The sequence below is a fragment of the Bidens hawaiensis genome, unplaced genomic scaffold (genome assembly GCF_021521415.1).
Source record: "Bidens hawaiensis isolate Kalapana, Puna unplaced genomic scaffold, B.hawaiensis_p1.1 tig00021984_1, whole genome shotgun sequence".
NCBI classification, from domain to species: domain Eukaryota; kingdom Viridiplantae; phylum Streptophyta; class Magnoliopsida; order Asterales; family Asteraceae; genus Bidens; species Bidens hawaiensis.
The window spans coordinates 191,531-210,836 of record NW_027493401.1 but is presented as its reverse complement, the minus strand read 5'-3'; the positions used below and the strand labels follow the sequence as shown (position 1 = coordinate 210,836).

Here is a 19,306-nt window from a genome sequence, read left to right as displayed (position 1 = left end):
TCCTTTGCTAAAAATATACTTAATAAGTTTGGAACATACTATTTATGATTTTAAGTTTTTAACAATGTTGACTAATGCGTTACACAACTTGTATCGGCGATTGATTTTATAAACACGTTATAAACAGATTTGATTTTTATGTAACTACATCATTGAGTCATTGACTAATACATCACAACTTGTATTAGTGATTGATATTATAAACCAACTCTAATTAGAATATAATTATTTTTTATATAAAAATTGATTTTATGAATAGACCATTCAAGGAGCCTTTCCAATGACTTTTATGTTAGGTTTCCCAACCCATTAACCAAATATCTCATACAAGTATAATAGTATGCTTTCTTAACACTCCTAAAATTTTTTCCTTGGGAAATAAATATTGCTATAGAATAATAGAACTTGATTCTCAATGATACACAATATTTGTATATGATATTGTAGAACAAATAGATATTGAACAAGAGTAAAATACACTTTACAAAAAGAAGGTATTGTCACAAGATAGCAATCTCATTAAACAACCTTTGGTATATTCATCAACAGCATGAGTTATGTATGACAATCACACAAACATACAACATCCCATATTGTTTCCTAGTCTCAAAATTGTTGGGACAACATGTTACATGTACAATAATTAAACTACAAAAAAAACTACAATCTCAAATCCTTGCTAGTGTTGGTCAAAAAAGTACAATCTTCAACAATAATTTAGCAAAGCTTGGGTGGAGGTGAGGCAGGTGGAGACACGGCCACATTTTTATGACACGAAAGCGAAGATGGCAACACGGGCAATCGATCATCGTTCCTCTTCCTCTTCCTCAACTCGGATTGTTTTTCTGTGTTTTCGGTTTTCAAAATCGTATCAATCGTCTAACATCCGATAGCTTTACTGGCTTAAGTAAATAATCTTCAGCACCTTCTTCTAAGCATCTGTCATCAACAAATTCAAAACAAAATCAATTCAATATTATTCATGTTTTGAGCTTGTCTTGTGACTATGTCTATATGATGTATGAATATTAATCTTACCGGTCGATTCGTGTTAGTATGTTCTCAGAAGACATGATAACTACTGGTATCTCCTTCAATGTTGAAGAATTCTGTCAAATCATTAACATTTTGTTAGATTTAATTTCATATACCAAATCAATAAAAAAAATAAAATTATCATCTTCTATTTTTTATTTTTTTTAATTTCATATATTAAATAAATAAATGGATTCCAATTACAACAGAGAGGTGGATAAGCGGTGGATAAGCGCTACGCTGCCACCCCTCATTAAATAAGATATAAATAAGGTTACAAACCTTGATTTTCTTCAAAAGCTCGAATCCGGTCATACCGGGCATAGAGTAATCCGTCATGATCAAGTTTACTTTCAAATCCTGCATCATTAACATATTTGAAATTAATGAAATTATTTCTTAAACTTCAATCAATATAGGTGGGCAAAGGAATCGGTTAACTCGGAACTAGTTTGTAATTTTCTCCACCGAAACCGTTTCAAACTGGGTTGAAACCGTAGATTCGTAACTGGTTTGTAATTTTCACCACCAAAACCGTTTCAAACCGGTTAACCAAACCAAAACCGGCCAAAAACAGTCAAACCCCGAACCAAAACCGATCATAACATGTCAAGAAACCGAATTCAACCCGAAACGAAACACATCATAAACCGGTTTTGACTTTTATTAACCAAACCGAACCGGTTTTAGATTTTAAACCATTTTATGCACCTCTGTCAATCAATAACAATGAATACAAGAAACAAATATAAACTCACATCAAATTGCTTAGAACAACACGTGTCATCATCTAACCCAAGGTACTCCAAAGCTCTACGTCCACTATCCACAACAGTAACTGCAACAGCAACAATAATCAATTTTTAATCCAAAACCATTTAAAAAAAAACAATATCAAATCAAATTAAAAAACAATTCATATCCACAAACAAATAATAAAGGCTACCTTTGAAAGATGAGACCTTAAGCAACTTCTCGATCACCTTCCGATCAATATTGCTGTCATCAACAGCAAGAACATGTAACTCTTGAGTTGTTATTGATTCCATTGACGACTGAAACTAGTGATTTTTTTGTGTGCTTAGAAATGGTTGAACATATGTGTTTGGATGAAGAGATATGTATATATGTGTTTATATATAAAGGGAAATAAAAGGAGACAGGATCTTGAAGATATTGCAAAATCTCAGGAAATCTAAATGGCATAATCAACCATGTCGGGGCTGGCCCACAGCCGTGTCAAATTACTATTTCGCCCTTTTCATGTTTCAAATCATACGTCTTGACTTGAAAGTTGAAACCAACAACCGTAAAATATTTTTATTTTTTTGTTTTTTTACGTTTAAAATATATGAGAAAATGAATTGGGAAGTGGGTGGATATTGGATTTGGAGATCGTACACCTGATCCACCAAATCAAATGGTTTTTTTAGATACACCATGGTGTGTTTTGGAAACACCCACCCATTAAGCTACGGATCGGTCGATCCGCCGTTTATGGCTTGGATGTTTTTGAAAGTTGTGTTTTTTTTGTCCTTCAGCTGTCTTTTTTGTTATTTTATTATGATTTTGTCATTTTGTTGTCTTTTGTTTTATTTACCCCTTATTTTTGTTTTGTTTGGTTTGCTTTTTTTGGCTCGGGTGTAACCGTTTCTTGATCGGTTTTGGAATGTGACAACGAAACAACAATTTTGTATGTCGGGTGAAAAGGAACGAGATTTATATAATAATAACGACTTATGTATGTTTTCTTTTTTTGTATGTCAGGTGTGGTAACAGAATTTTTGTCGGTTTTAAACTAATAACGAAACAACAATTTTAAGCATAACGCATGACTAGATTTATAAAATAATAATAATTAATACATTACGAGTTCGAAAAAAAAACCAAACGAATTCGGGAAAAAGTAACAGCATACAAAAAACAAATCTAAAATGCTGCACCACCCGCGTCATCATCGCTCCCCCCTCGTCGAAATGTGGCGCTGGTACCATGTACTGGGCTCCATGCTGCTGGGCAGACATACAACCAACTATCCAAGTTATCTGATCGCGCATCTGTGACACGTGACGCTCTAGTCTCCGTAGCCGGGAGTCAGTGGCCGGATCCAAACGCACGGCGCGATGTGTACGCGGAACGCGCTGCGGTGGCTGTTATGAACACGATAAGTTAACGTTAATAAGACGAAGATACAAAAAAGAAAATTAACGATAAAATATAACGTACCTGAAAACCGTCAAACTCGGGGCCCTGAATTTCCACCCGTTAAGCCAAAACCATTCCTCTGTTTCGGCTAAATCCAAATCCAAACCACAATCCACACAAACACTATCCAATTATCAATTCATATCATAATCAAATTCACTCTAAATTTGATTTGAACTCAAACGAAACCAAAATTATAAAATAAGCAATAACAGAGTCTCTAATCACGAATCCACTAATTAAATCAAGAGCAATCGAACAAGGTAACCCAAACCCGTTTATCACAAACCCAAACCCGTTAAACATCATACCCGTAACCCAAACCCGTTTTCTATCCATCCATTAATCCAAACCCTTAAATCAACCAGTTTGATTAACAAACCCGTAAACCCGTAATCTAAGTGAACACCTATATTAAAATAGAGTAAAACTTAGTTACCTTATTGTTGCCGAGTCGGAGTTGGTGACGAAGTTCGGGACACTAGGGGGAAGGCAAATTAAAGTTTTAGTGTCAAATGTGGTGTTTGTTAGAGATGGAATGTGTAAACTGATGGGGGGGGTTAGGGTTGTGTTTAACGGCAATCCGCGGCTTATCGACCCCTAAGCGGCGGATACGATCTACTTTTTGAAGATATTTATTAATTTTTAATAGTACTGGTATTATTTTATATTTTTTTAAAAAAATATATATTTTAACATGATATATTTAATTATTTAAAAAATATAAATTAACGAAAGAATTTTTTTAAATATCATATCTTATATTTTTTAAATAATTTTTTATCATGTTTTATATTTTTAAATAAACATATTATCAGATATATTTGTTTATAAAATATATTATTTTTAAGATTTTATCATGTTTTATTTTTATAAATAAACATATTATTTTTAAGTTTTTATCATGTTTTATTTTTATAAATAAACATATTATTTTTAAGTTTTTATCATATTTTATATTTTTTAAATATCAAGTTTTATATTTTTAAATAATTTTTTTATCAAGTTATTTTTATTTAATAACACAAACATTTTAACCCTAATTATTGCTAATAATACAAAACATCTCAAACATTTTACAAATCATCCTAAATAAACTGGCTCTTCAGTTTGCACTCGCCAAGTTTCCCTTATTTGCATATACTCTTTTATACGATCCTCGTACAAAGACCTCCATTCGTGCGCCGCTTCGTTGGCGTATCCTTCCCATTGACGTGCTGGTAACGGCACGGGAAAATTCCCTTCTAACTGTATGTTGAGCCAATGATTATCCTTAACATTTAACATTACTATTACCGGAATCTGAGATAGTGGTTTTGGACTCATTCTCATTGGGAAGTAACTCTCACTGTAGGTAGAGGTGCACAAATCGGTTTTTTTTAAAAAACCGGTTCGGTTAATAACCGGACCGGTTTTTCTTGGCCTGGAAAAAAACCGGTTTTTAAATAACCGGACCGGTTTATTAACCGGTTTTTTTGGTGCAAAACTCGGACCGGTCTAACCGGTTAGGACCGGTTTAGAAATCGGTTAATAACCGGTTTTTTTAATTAACCGGTTTTTTTTTAAAATAACCGGTTAATAACCGGTTTTTTTCATAATAACCGGTTTTAAAATTAACCGGTTTTTTCCCTAACCGGTTCAGTAACCGGTTTTTTCTCTAGAACTTGTAACCGATATACGAACCAGCGGTTACTAAACCGGTCAAACCGGTTTTTAAATAACCGGTTTTTACAAAAACCGATTTTCGGTTTAAACCGTTGAACCGGTTCACCAACCGGTTTTTTTGCCCATCTCTAACTGTAGGTCAGATGGAGGTTGATTAAAACACAGTCATACATCTGAGCCACTACATGTCCGTGCCCAGGTAACTTAAACCACCTACTCTTTTGCTGGAATAAAGCAGACGTTGAGTAGTCCAGCGAATCACGAACCGTGTCATAATTACCGGTTACCTCGTAGTTCAACCTTTCGCTCCACCGGGATTTGTTGGTGACCATCTCATTCCTCATGCTTGCTCTGACCTCCTTCCAGTTATGTTGACGCATGCCTAAGCCGACAACGATTGCTCTGAAACCGCAATTACCATCTGGCCTTACATCTTTTATTCCTGAAATGAATGGGTATGCCCCCGTGGGAATGAGGTGCCTATAACATTCTATGATTGGGACGCCCTTAGGGTCACGCAGTAATGGAAAACCAAGGTCGGTTGGAGTCTCATGCTTTTTAGATGAGCGTTTCGGTGGTTTAGGTATCTTAAACCGGGCATGTGACTGAGATTGGGAACGCGACAACGATTGGGTGGGGGCTTCGGGTGTTGGTTTCCGTGACATAAAGGGGGCGTAGGAGCTGTGTATGTGGGGATTAAAAGACATGGAGGGGGCGTAGGAGCTGTGTCTGTGGGGATCAAATGACGGGGAGGGGGCGTAGGAGTTGTGTCTGTGGGGATCAGTTGTCGGGGAAGGGGAGTACGACCTTGTGTCTGTAGGTATCAGTTGACGGGGACGGGGAGTACGAGCTCTATCTAGGGGTATCTCTTTTCTTGGCTTGTTGGTTTAGATTTGGACGCCCCCTAAGGTTGTCTCGTTTATCAGGCTCCTCCTAGTTTGATTTCCCAGGAAGAACAGACATTATCTTTGAGAATAGACTTTTTTTTGCATTCGGTTGTTTAGTCCTAGAACTTGTTTTTTCACATGTTCCACTTCCACTTCATAGACTGGTTCTTCGTGTCTAACAGACGCCGGACTGAAATCGAGCTTCCTCCAAAAGGGGTCTATGTCTTTTAATGGAATGCGTATATTGTTAATAGTGTGCTAGTTAAGCTTACAAGCACACGACAAGCCCCATGATGTTTGTACCCGGCAGTCGCACTCCGCCCCCGTATCTAGCAATGTGTCAAGCAAGGTCAGCTCTTTGTCAAGTTTAGCGATAGCAAAAAGTGACACCCTGTTATGTAGTTTTTCAAACAAAGTCAACTGATGGTCTTGACCCTAACACGGGAGTCTTCAAGGGTCGCACTGATTTCTTCCATTTGGGAATTCACGACTTCAAGGGCAAACGCCGCAATAGAGTATAGCGAATTGTTCGACCCCGAAAGGTGTCTCTTCAAGTTTGTGTGTTGGCCCTCTACTCTGTTTGTTGTATGCTCGCCGAAGTTTAGTCGGTCTTCAGTCCAGCACGACACGAACTTTTCTTTGTATCGTACCAACCAGTTGTCGCAAATATAATACCAAGCCTCTACAAACAAATAATAAAAAAAATAATTTAGGCAATGTACAACTAGAATCTAAAATCATGTTTACAAAGGTTTTTGGTAGCATTGGGAAAAACTGTTTCACAGGCATTCATCAAGGCTTGGTCCCTGTCAGTCAGGATGACGCGCGGCTCCCTGTAGTCGACGAGCATGTCTTTAAGGCGTTCAAGGGCCCATGTGAAGTTACACTCTTGCTCCCTAAAGATAACTGCGTGCGCAATACAGAAAGACTTTGATGTCGACGTCACACCAACAAACTGAACGAACGGCCACTTGTACATGTTGGTGTTGTACGTCGTGTTAATCAGCAACAAATCTGGGAACGCACGCCACATGGTATGCGACTTCTCGTGAGAAAAGAAAACATTCTCCGTCCTATCGGTGGAAGGATTTTCCCATGTGTAAAAGGTAAACCCATGGTTTGAAGAAAGTTTTCAAGTACCTACGTTGGGTTTAACAAACAATTAATAAATATTACAAATATTCTTATTAAACATGATTATTATAATAAAATGATATTATTAAATATTCTTATTAAATCTTACAGAATATATATTTTTTATATATGATAAAACAAAACAATATATATTCAAAATAATATATATTAAAAAGACACCTACAAAATAATAATATTCTGACAACAAGTACCTGCATGGGGGTGTCACCAATTTTATCTTGGTCACGAAGAACCTTCACGACGTTGTTTATATCCCTAGTAATACATTTGTTACCGGGAAAGCTTTTCTTTAGGGCTGACTTAATTTTAGCAGGCCTCAGACGCTGCCTATGCAACATCGCAACCATATCAATTTCCTCGTCGGTCAGTTTTCTTAGTGTCGGGTGCCCCTCCTCAAACAAAACGGGATCGTGGTTGTGCGTCTCGTTGATAACCTCTAGCTTCCAACAACCACCTGGCGCGTTGTACCTCCCGACAAGTTTAAATGGACAACCCTTTTTAATACTCCTGGTATGCCTCACCGTTCCCTTGAGTTTTGGTTCCCCACGTCGATTGCATACAAGTTCAACACTTATCTCCCTTGAACGTTGGACTGAGATAACACAACCATGCTCATGTCCTGTCTTCTTAACCCAATCCACCAACTCAGCAACCGAATCAAAATACTGATATGAAGCAATGTGAATAAAGTAATATTTAGTAACGTGTTGAAAAAGAATAATAATAATTTAAAAAAAAAAAAAAACAGGTCATACATTATTAGTTACATAAGAAAATGACGTCTCCCGTATGAAACGATCACCATCATCATCATCATCATCATCATCAACATCGTCATCGCCTCCTTCGCGGTGACCCTCTTGAATGCCATCAACGACGTTGCTCGTGACTGGTCTTGACATGTATGGTTGCTCTCCTAAAGGTAACTGGTACGAATTCTGAGTTCCATAATACGGACCGTTTACATGTAACTGCTGCGAAGACTGACCATAAGACTCCTCGACTCTGGCCTCATATGTATTAGACGATGTCCTATTATCCTCCGGCCACGAAGGGTGACTACCTCCGTATATGATATACCCCTGATAAAAAATATTTTGGCAAGACAACGTATAATATTTAAAAAATAACTAACGCGTTGTTGTACTATATAAACACACTAAATAACCTGGTCAGGATTTGGTAAGTCGTACTGCTCGATATTTCCATACCCCGGCTCATGGTTCAAGTCGGGAAGTTCATTCAAATCTGGCAAGCCCGACTGCTCCGGCTGATCGTTGTATGCGTAACCCGACTGCTCGTCGTTCCCGTCACCAAACAAAATATCATATAAATCCATTATAGTTTAACAAACACAAAACACAAATACTTTCTATATCTAATCAACGAAAAATATTGTCTACAATGAAAAATGAGAAATGAGCATGATATATGTAGAGAAAGGGAGACGGATGTGCCAAAATTAAATTATTGACTTGATCAGCGGCGGATCGATCGATCCTCGGCGTATTAGGTACGGTTTACGACGGATTTGATCTGCCGATGTTGACGTGTACTCGATAAACGGCGGATCGACCACTAAGCCGCGTATTTGGTACAAACATAATAAGACAAAAGCAGTTAACATAATAAGACAAAAGAGGGTGATCCTCGGCGGATCGGACGATAAGCCGCGTAGTGGGTGTGTGTTTTCATTTTTGGGTGGTGTCTCTAACATCATCCAATCAAATCCTCCTAGATGACTATCAACTTTTTGTTGATAAATTAATATATATATTATTTTGTACGGCAAATGTAAATATATAAAAATCACAACAGGATACAAACTAGTATAATGTACCCGACAAAGTCTTTACTCATTAACTACATGAAAAAATACACCATTAACTCATTAAGACCGTTTATATGATGACTTAGGCCTATTTTTCACCTAAAGGAATCCGAGTGTCTTGTTTTTTCTCTATAATTTCGTTAAAAAATACGTTTTAATTATTGAAGGCATTATTTTATTTGGCTTGTCAAATACACCCAAATTATTTTTATATACCTATAAAAAATCCATAAGAGTGAAAGCACGCATATGGGCCATCGTTACATCTAAGGCGGGCCGACCAATTAAAGTAGGTCAGGTCTCAACTATCGATTAAGGCCTGTTATTAAGAGTGGCCCATATTTTTTACAAAAATTATGGGCAATTAATGACCCGTTTCTAAGTTAGGGCCATAAATTTGTCTGAATAAGGAGACCTGAAATAAGCTTTGCTTGCCTGCCTTCCATACGTAGTGGTGATGTTTGAATAAAAAAAAAGATTAAATTCATGGCCCATTTCTAAGTTATGGTCATAATTTCTATATATATTAAAAAGGGATTTTCTCCCCCCTCACCAAAACACTATTCAATTTACTATTCTATTTAATAATATTTTATTATATATTATTTTCTTATTCTTATTAATTAACTTTTTTATATATAATAACTTAAAAAAAATACACAGAGATTTACACACTATCACTTGGTTTTTATTATCTTTAGTTACCTTTTTTTTTCAACTAATTAAAAAAATTTAACAAACTTTAAACTTGGGTAAATGTCGGTTTTACATGTTTTATTGGTCGGCTAAACTATTTTTTTAACTTTGCTTTCGTATTTCTTATAGTTGGTCTTACTATGATCGAATGTTTTATCATGATTTAAAAAAATCCCGTCATCACATGTTTTTATATCCATGCTTCGACGTTTGCACCTTTAAAATGTGTTTTTTTTCCTTACAAATTCATGTTTACGAATTTATGTTTGTGCCACTGATACTAACAAATTTTTCATCGGTTCACAACTATAATGTTCCGGTTTTTTGGTTTTACATATGATAATTTGTTTTATTTTGGCATTGAAAAATTTATTTCTTTTTTATAGTTTCAATGTTGTAACCTGATACAGGATGAATTCACGTCAACTCGCAACGCGTTCGTGGTTTAATATTTTTACGTATGTTTTTTTTGCGATTCAATGGTCCCGTCGCGAAGCGCGGGCCTAAATCCTAGTTATTTCTTAAAAAGGAAAAAAGAAATTATGGGCAATTCATGGCCTATTTCTAAGTACGGACCATATTTTTTTTCTTAAAAAAAAAGAGAAATTAGCCCACTTATTTAAGCCCACAACTAGTTACTTGTTTAAATACTTAATAGTTAAGAATTGAAGTTAGAAGTTACACAAGTTAGCCTACAATGTAGTTCATAAATTAACAATTAGTCCATTAGACTTGAGTCTTTACTCTTCAACCCAATGGTCCACAATAGGTTTTATCGAGAACGACTTAATGATACGCCAATGATAGCTATCGATATGAATATATTAAATAGTATCAGTTGTGAATAATTAGTCCACAACTTTGTTTCGAATAATGCTAAGAGAACTTCTCGATTAGTCTAACATTGTTTTTTTATTGTTTTAACTTTATTTCGTATTTGTTTATTGCTACAATAACTTTGTATTTGTTTGTTGTTGCCATAACTATCGAAGATCTTTGAGGAAAAAAAGTATATATGAGGGACTTTATTTTTGCACTCGTATGGGGCATCTCAGAAGACTGCCCGGTTGCACCAAATCATGAGTGCTAATTCACACGAGGTAAGTACATGCTCCTTTGTCTACGGATGTTCTTCACATTATGTACAACAATTTGAACTAGGGATGAGCAAAAACCATAACTAAAAATCGAACCGTAACTGAACAAATCTGACGGTTATGGTAAGTGAATATGATAAACCGACAGTTTAGTTATAATTTCAGTTAACGTGTTTTTGAAACCGAATTGAACCTTGTATGCTTGTGTTTTATCAAATATTATACCTAAAATTCAAGCTTCAAACGTTTAAATTTATCTTGCAACCATATATATGTTCATTACTATAAACGAAAAAGAGTGACGGTCAAATACATCAATTATATGGATTTGTGACCTTTTGGGCAAGAGGAAGAAAATGGTCGCTAAGCACTCTTTTATATGTTATTTTACTAATCAATGTTATTTCTTATGAATATTAAGAGATTGCGTGATCAAATGATCAATTGAGTTTGTATCCAATACTACCAATGTTTTGAAAATGTGAAGTCTCTTTTTATAGGTGATAGTTCAATTCTTATTATAACAAATTTATGTGAATATAGAAGTAGATTTAGGATGTGTGAGCGTGTGATTCATGAAAAAATTATGAGATTAAATAAATACTTACAGTGAATAAAAAAGCAGGGACATTTTAGGAATTTTCTCTATAAATAAACACTTATCAAAGTAGTTAACGACTACCAGATGTCATAATTGTAATATCGTCGCTTTCTCTTTAAAAATATTTTTTTATGCTCACTCGATATTAGAATTATTTTAAAAGGTATAGTCTCTTGAAAACTATAAATATGTGTCATAAAAGATAAGCATTTGTTATGATTTAATCTGGCTACGGTAAAGAAAGATTTTCAACAAATCATAACCGCATGTTAGTGAAATTATTCCACAATATAAGACTCTTTTTTGATGATTCTCTAACGATCATAATCATACAAAGACAAGTACATGAAAAGATGTTTAGCGAAAGCATATAAGTGTATGACTACACGATAGACCAGAAAGATAACTATTCGATATCGGTCAATAATGTTATTACTAATTAAACTTCTTAAACAACTAATTATATGATTCTTTAAATCACAAATATCATTTTTAACCATTGTCGGTCAATAGTGTAATTACTAATTAAACTTCTTAAAAAGCAAGTTATATGATTCTTTAAATCACAAATATCAGTTTTAACACCCTGTCAACTAAGATATAGAAAAATGAACAAAAATAAAACAAACCAACAACGAACTTTGTTAAAATATTTCATGTATACACCTCTCTCGATATTAATCACAAGTCAACGTCCTTTTTAAGTATAAAAACCGCACAATTTTTTTTCTTTTCATGTTACGTGTTTGCAACGTGAATAATCATTTTCATATAGGCTTAGTGGGTTATTGTATGTTGAATGAAATTCTTGAAAAACACAAATAATTGTAGATTGTGGCAATTTTAATGATTTATGTCTAGTGGTTTAGTTTGAACTTTGAAATCGTTTAAATCGATCATCAGTTTAATTTCAATTTCGTAAAGCATGTATGTACAATACAATTAAAGAGTTTGAACACAATTAAACCCTTGCAAACATTTTAGTAGTTCATTTTATGCGAACCAGTGATATGACTTTACGGTGGAACATGAAGAATTTCAAGGTATAATTCAAAAGCAAAAAAACAAAAAAGAAAAAAAAACTACACACGTACATATCTTTAGGGGGGGGGGGGGTCGAAAGCAACATCCAATAAAAATGCTGTTGGAAAAAATAATATTTATTAGTATCTTTTTTGTTTATAAATTACTAATTATTAACGTGTTTGAAGAGTATAGTTGCGATATTTATACTTTAACTTGTGTCTTTAAGAATTGAATATTGGTGAAATGGGTAAATGAATTTGTCTCATATAGTCATATTGATATAATGATAAACTTATGAGTTACTTATAAGTGAGAACTCACGGGGTTATATTTTTGTGTGACAAGACACATTCAATGGCATTAGTAAGGGTGCATAACACCCGATATGCATGGGACGGGCCGGGGCCGCCTTAGTGTTTTTGTTTTATGTCATGTATAAGGCATGCATGTGTTGCATGCCAAGTGTAGTCAAAGATTGCATGCACGCCAAGTGTTGATGACTTGTGTCAGGCATTTATGCATGCATGATATGTGTAGTCATTGCAAAGTATGTTGACAAGTGTCACCAACATGCTTTACGAGGTAATACGAATGCGTGACAAGTGTCACCAACTTGCTTCACCAAGACATGTGCATGCATCACAAGTGGCGTCCATGCAAGAGTGTGTGACAAGTGTCACCACCTTCAAGCATGTGTGTTGTGTGTCAAGATGAGGTCACTCTACCATAAGTTCATAACACAAAAAACTCATATTATCAACAAATGTTTCCAACTCTCTCGATCTCTAGCTCCATTCAACTATGGTTCAGGTACTAGGTTAATTTCGGCAGTACATACTACTTCGGTTGTTCGGCTGTTGTACCATGTGAGACAAAGGCTCAAAATCTGTTTTAGAGACCCGTGTTGAACACGAATCCTCAGCCACAACCGTCAACTTTTGTTTGTTCATTCTTGTAAACAGGTACTTCGGAGGTGATGCTCAGGTATTGGTCAGCATGAGCCAAACGATGGTCAACGTGGTTCAGATCCGGTTTCATCACGATCAACCAACCCAACTTACCTCAACGAGTGAAGCAAAGGATCTGCATAAAGGAACAAAAGCATTTGTCGAAGATTGTTCAGAGTTCATGATTCAAGCACGGGTCAAACACGAGAGTAGGAATCAAGTTTGGTCTACATATGCATCTCATATTATATTTCGTTTGACTACGTATATGGTACCCGTACTACAATTTTCCAAATGTATAAAGAGAATAATCTTTTGTTAATTTTATTAATATATTTTAATATTATTGTGATTTGTGACCGATTTCCTAGAAATGTTCAACATAAATAACTTCATAATCAATATCCAAGAGAAAAAAACATATGCATATGTAAAAACAATGATAATCCTTAACTAAGAGATCATAATACCCATAATTAACATAGCTTAAAATCCCTATTAATAACGAATAAGTACAATAAATAGTTATATAGGTTACAACATATTGATGAACATGTATGAAAATACTTACTTTATTGTTACGTGCTCGCTATTGTCATAACGCGTCAAAATGTTTTTAAACGAGTATCTTGCTAGTTGATTGTTCTAGTTGATTCAATAATATTGGTTGTTTAAAAAAAATATACTAAATGTTTTTTAATGTTTAGCTGGGTTGAGTTGTGAATGAAAGTGTAAAATTTGGATTTAGTTGTTTGTATATGTAAAAGTTAAAGAAATTATTTTTATAATAAATAGTCTGATTATGTTGGGTTGTGAACGAAAGTAGTATGAGAGTAAATGAGTTTGTGACTTTGTGTATAGCCATTAAAAAATAACCACATATTCATGAACATGCATGAAAATACTTGGTTGATATTATTTTCACTTTGCTATTGTATTGTTCTTAAATAGTATTATAGTCTCTTAAAAATATTTATATATTATTTCAGTCTTCTAGTCAATCATCTTTTTCACTGTACCGGTCACCGTTAGTGACCGAGTCGTCAAATAATGCTTTTTAAGCGAAGACAAAGAATATTTTTCAAACGGTTGGCTTCTAGAAAAGTATAAATAAATAAACACAAATTTTTAGATTATACACGATTCATTAGATCAGACCTTTTGTAGACAAAGACATTAGATACTTGACTATTCTTTAACATAGTGAAAGTTATAAATTAGATACTTGACTACTATTCTTTTAATTTTAGAAAAGTGTCACTCTAAAGAATATAACTTTAAATTACTTTTGCAAATTATCATAACGCATAAAATATTGTCTTGCTAGAAGTAGGTAGTTTATTATACAATATATCAACATTTTTCTATAAATAGAGAGAATAGCGACTTTAGTTTTGTTGGATCTTAGACTGAACTTTCGGAAAAGTAAGGCTTATGGGGTTAGAAATCGGTACAAATCAAATTGATATTATGCTTACATTATGCGTTGCTAACTGGATTCATTCCTTTACACTTATTTGGGTCTTCCGCTTCAAAATGAACCTTATAAAAACCGGAAGCCGATTATTGAGCTTGACGAATCAGATAAAGAAGTTAACAGACGTGATATTCCGCAATCGCTATCAAGCTAAAGTTTAGATTGACTTTTTTAACGATTATTTGGACACTGGCGGACGCATTCAATTACGTGTTCGGCACGAGTTGGTCAAAGTTGAATATTTAATTGTTTTGGTCAAACGGACCCATTGTGTGGCCTTGAAAATTATTAACAAGTCCGAGTGTGGATGTTTGTTGACTTTACAAAGATTTTGGACTTTGACTACATGTTAAATAATCCCACGTTTAATTGCCTCTCAAAAAAGATACGCTGTGTCCTTTTCGATTTTTGTTTTTCTAAAGCTATAGGATTCTGTCAAATCTTTATGACTAATAAATTATTTCATATTACTTACTTCATAAAATATATTTGTTATGATTTAGTTTTTGATTTTATATTTAAAAGAGGAGATTATGATTTATGTAAGAATGGAGATCATTAAAAATAATTTCAACTTTTGAAAACACATAATAATAGGATTCAAATTGAATACTCGTAAAAGTTAATGCTAAGTCAGTGAATGGTTGGTAAATGTTATCTAAGTTAAGAGTGAGGCAAGAGGGATGTACCGGATTCGAAACCCGCATGTGACAAGAATTATGCGGAAACCTCATGGGGGTATCCGTTCAATTCCAATAAAGGAGAACAAAATTGTTATAGACTTCGAACTTGAATAAAGTGGGTGGTAAGCCTTTCGGTGTCTCCTAACAGCCAATTGCACTAAGTACGTTAAAAAAGGGTAATAAATAACACTCACACAATATGTAATCTAGTTGAATAAAGTAGTTGCCCTTTAACCAGACTTAAACTACGTTTTTTTTAACATCAACGTAATAATAAATAAATACTATCAATGAGAAATTACAAAGAAATGGACAGAAAGGTTAAAAACCAACATTGAACAAAAACCAATAGTTCAAAGTTAAATAGTTAAATTCGACTTTTCATCATGAATTCCGGCTGCTAGTAACCGAGTCGCCTAGTAGAACATCAGTTTTACACCACATTTATTACTCGCGTCCAAACCTCATTCATTAACGAGCAATACATAAGTGTTCCAAGGTTTTCAAAGTAACACCCCACACATCACAAATGGTAGTTTAAACAAACACACCCGCTTTTGACACAAAAAAGGTTGTTCTAGGTCATAACTTATATTCATCAACAAAAAAAGGTAATGCTTTGTGAAAATAATCACACAAACATACAACAGCCCATATTGTTTCCTTATGCATAAATATGCTTCTACATATACAATATCCGACTGCAAAAAAACCTACCATCTCATTTCCTTGCTAGTGTTTGTTAGTAAAAAAAAGGTGCAGCTTCAAGATTCAATCAGCAAAGCTTGGGTGCAGGTGAAACTGGGGGAGACATGGATGCATTCATATGACACGAAAGTGGCAACCGATTCTTGGTGTTCAAAATTGTATCTTTCAAACGTGTAACATCCGATAGCTTTACTGGTTTCAGCAGATAATCTTCTGCACCTTCTTCCAAGCATCTGCATTCCCAAATTAAAAACAAAATTAATACGATCTCTCTATGTTTTAAGCTTGTCATATGACAATATGATGTATGGATATTAATCTTACCGGTCAATGCGTGTTATGATGTTCTCGGAAGACATGATAACCACTGGTATCTCCTTCAATGTCGAAGAACTCTGTCAACTCATTAACATTTTGCTGTTAGATAACAATGCTGATAAAGTTCATGTGCCAATTATTTTGAAATTAAAATACAAAATTAGGGCTAAACACACAAATTGACACAAAAGTTGAGGATAAAAACACATGAACCGACCGACAAAATCAGAGCTAAAATCGCATAAACTAAGATAAAATAAAAGATAGAAACACATCATCATCATCATCGTACTCAGTATATCCCACCAATAGCAATGCTATGGTAGGGTCTGAGGAGGGTAAGATGTAGACAGCCTTACCTCTATCCCATAAGGATAGAGAGGCTGCTTCCGGTGAGACCCCCGGCTCGATAGTAGTTTTGAATCAAGCCTTGGACATAAGACACATAACACTCAATCATCGGGACACCGGCTGATTGGTGCATGTGCCCTTGTCTTTCGGCTATCAACGCCACCACATGATGCCTGATTAACCTTCCGCCACTTTTAACGTTATTTTCACGTGATTAGTAAAATAACGTCAAAATTAGTGCAATTTTACTTTTGCCCACCCAAGGGTTCACACATATATACATTATATGTGCGCACCGCAAGCAGGGCGTAAAAGATAGAAACACATTAGGGTTAAAAAAACATCATATTGAGTAAAAAATAGGGCTAAAAACACATAAACTGAGACAAAAACAGAGCTATAAACACATAATTTGAGACAAAACTAGGGATAAAAACACATAATTTTACAAAATTAGGGCTAGAAATGCATAAATTGAGACAAAATTAGTGATTAAAATATATAACTTAAGACCAAAATCATGCTTAAAACAAATAATTTGAAACAAAATCAGGGCTAAAAACACATAAATTTAGACGAAATTAGGGCTTAAAACAAATAAATAGACACAAAATTAGAGATAAAAACACATAATTTTACAAAATTAGGGCTAGAAATGCATAAATTGAGACAAAAATAGGGCTATTAACACATAATTTGAGACAAAATTAGAGATAAAAACACATAATTTTACAAAATTAGGGATAAAAATATATAATGAGACAAAATTAGTGCTTAAAACAAATAATTTAAGACAAAATTAGGGCTAAAAACACATATATTTAGAAAAAAAATAGGGCTTAAACACATAAATGGACACAGAATTAAGAATAAAAACACATAATTTTACAAAATTAGGGCTAAAAACACATAAACTGATTCAAAATTAGTGCTAAAAATACATAATTTGAGACAAAACTAGGGATAGAAACTTATAAACTGAAACAAATTAGGTCCAAAAACACATAAATTGATTCAAAATTAGTGGTAAAAATACATAATTTGAGAGAAAATTATAAACTGAAACAAATTAGGGCTAAAAACAAACCTTAATCTTCTTTAACAGTTCATATCCAGTCATCCCAGGCATGGAATAATCAGTGATGATCAAGTTCACCTTCAAATCCTGCATCAACAACACATTTCAAATCATTAATATTATTCAATATTAATAAACTTAACCATCCATCTAATAATCAAAACAATAAAACCAAAACTTACATCAAATTGCTTAGAACAACACGTGTCATCATCTAACCCTAGGTACTCCAACGCTCTGCTTCCACTATCAACAACAGTAACTGCAACAACAATAATAATAATAATAATAATCAACATTCAATCCAAAACCACAAATAATAATAATAATAAAATCAAATTAAAAACGATTCATATCGGTAAACAAAACCTACCTTTGAAGGATGAGACCTTGAGAAGCTTTTCGATGAGCTTCCGATCGATGTTGCTGTCATCAACGGCCAAAACATGTAGTAACTCTTTAGCTTGCTCCATATATTATTATTATTATTAAAGGTAAAGTTGTAGGCTACTGTTTGAAAATGAAATGCTTAATAATTAATATGTTGTGTTAGGGTATATGGTGTGTGTTGTATGTATGTATGTATACACAGGGCCAAGGGACAGGAAGGAGGAAAGGATCTTGGGAGATCTGGTATGATATATTATATTATATTATATTATATTATATTATAATATATTCACACATGCCAATATTGTTATAGTCTCTGTCTGGCTGACCCACCGCTTTCCTCTTTTTATTTAGTTTACCATTTTACCCTTTTTTTTTCATGTTTCAAATCACACGTCTTGACTTCATACTGGCAACCGACCAACTTTCTTCCACGAGAAAGAAAGTTTTAACACTATTTGAATATTTATTGTTAGAAGTTAGAACTGTTTGTTTATTTGTGCATTTACAAGATACGATAACACAAAGCTTAGACAAGAATGTTGGAGACTCAGGCTCAAAATGTATACAAAAAGATTCATAAAACGAGGGGGTCTTGACTCAAATTTTTGGCTGAAAACGGGTGAATTTACAGTATGTATAAAAATTTTCAAGCGAAAAACGACTAAAATTACACTACTGACCGGGTCCACCCCTGGCCCTCAATATGCTTCACCCTGTGATTATATTTTTTTGTCACGTCTTTTACATGGTTTTTGATAGGGGTGAGCAATAAACTAATCGTTAACCGAAACCGAACCGAAGTTAACCGAACCGCACCGAACTCTTCATTTTTATCATATTTTTCTGCCTTTTTTTCTCTGTTTCATGTATTATGTATTTATATCTCAATTACATGTACTAATATCTCAGTTTCATATATTTAAGCATTCATTTCATGTAGCTATACCTTCATTTCATGTATTTTTATGCAAATTTTAGCCCATATTTGATATCGCTTATTAACCGAACCGCATACACCCCTAGCTTTTGAAGGGATAACAAGATCAAGTGGTGGATCGTTCTTTGAATTAAAAATAAGTTAGCTTATAAGTTTTTGTTTTAAAATAATTATTGTAATTTCCCGTTTTAGTGGTTTTGTTGAGTTGAGCCTCTA

At 34.2% G+C, this 19,306-nt stretch overlaps 1 protein-coding gene and 1 pseudogene across 2 annotated transcripts; both read right to left on the bottom strand.

Moving 5' to 3' along the window:
* Positions 1-457: 457 nt before the first annotated feature.
* On the bottom strand, positions 458-2,116 carry LOC143564311 (two-component response regulator ORR5-like; annotated as a pseudogene). Its single transcript, XR_013140846.1, has 5 exons — positions 1,982-2,116; positions 1,794-1,873; positions 1,318-1,395; positions 1,039-1,109; positions 458-939 (listed from the first exon to the last, which is right to left on the bottom strand). The product of XR_013140846.1 is annotated as a two-component response regulator ORR5-like (transcript).
* Positions 2,117-15,862: 13,746 nt separating this feature from the next.
* Positions 15,863-18,297, bottom strand: LOC143564310 (two-component response regulator ARR5-like). Its single transcript, XM_077051623.1, has 5 exons — positions 18,134-18,297; positions 17,943-18,022; positions 17,770-17,847; positions 16,338-16,408; positions 15,863-16,246 (listed from the first exon to the last, which is right to left on the bottom strand). Exons 1-5 carry the CDS (start codon positions 18,231-18,233, stop codon positions 16,081-16,083), a joined length of 495 nt encoding a protein of 164 aa, XP_076907738.1. The 5' UTR covers positions 18,234-18,297; the 3' UTR covers positions 15,863-16,080.
* Between the last annotated feature and the right edge of the window lie 1,009 nt (positions 18,298-19,306).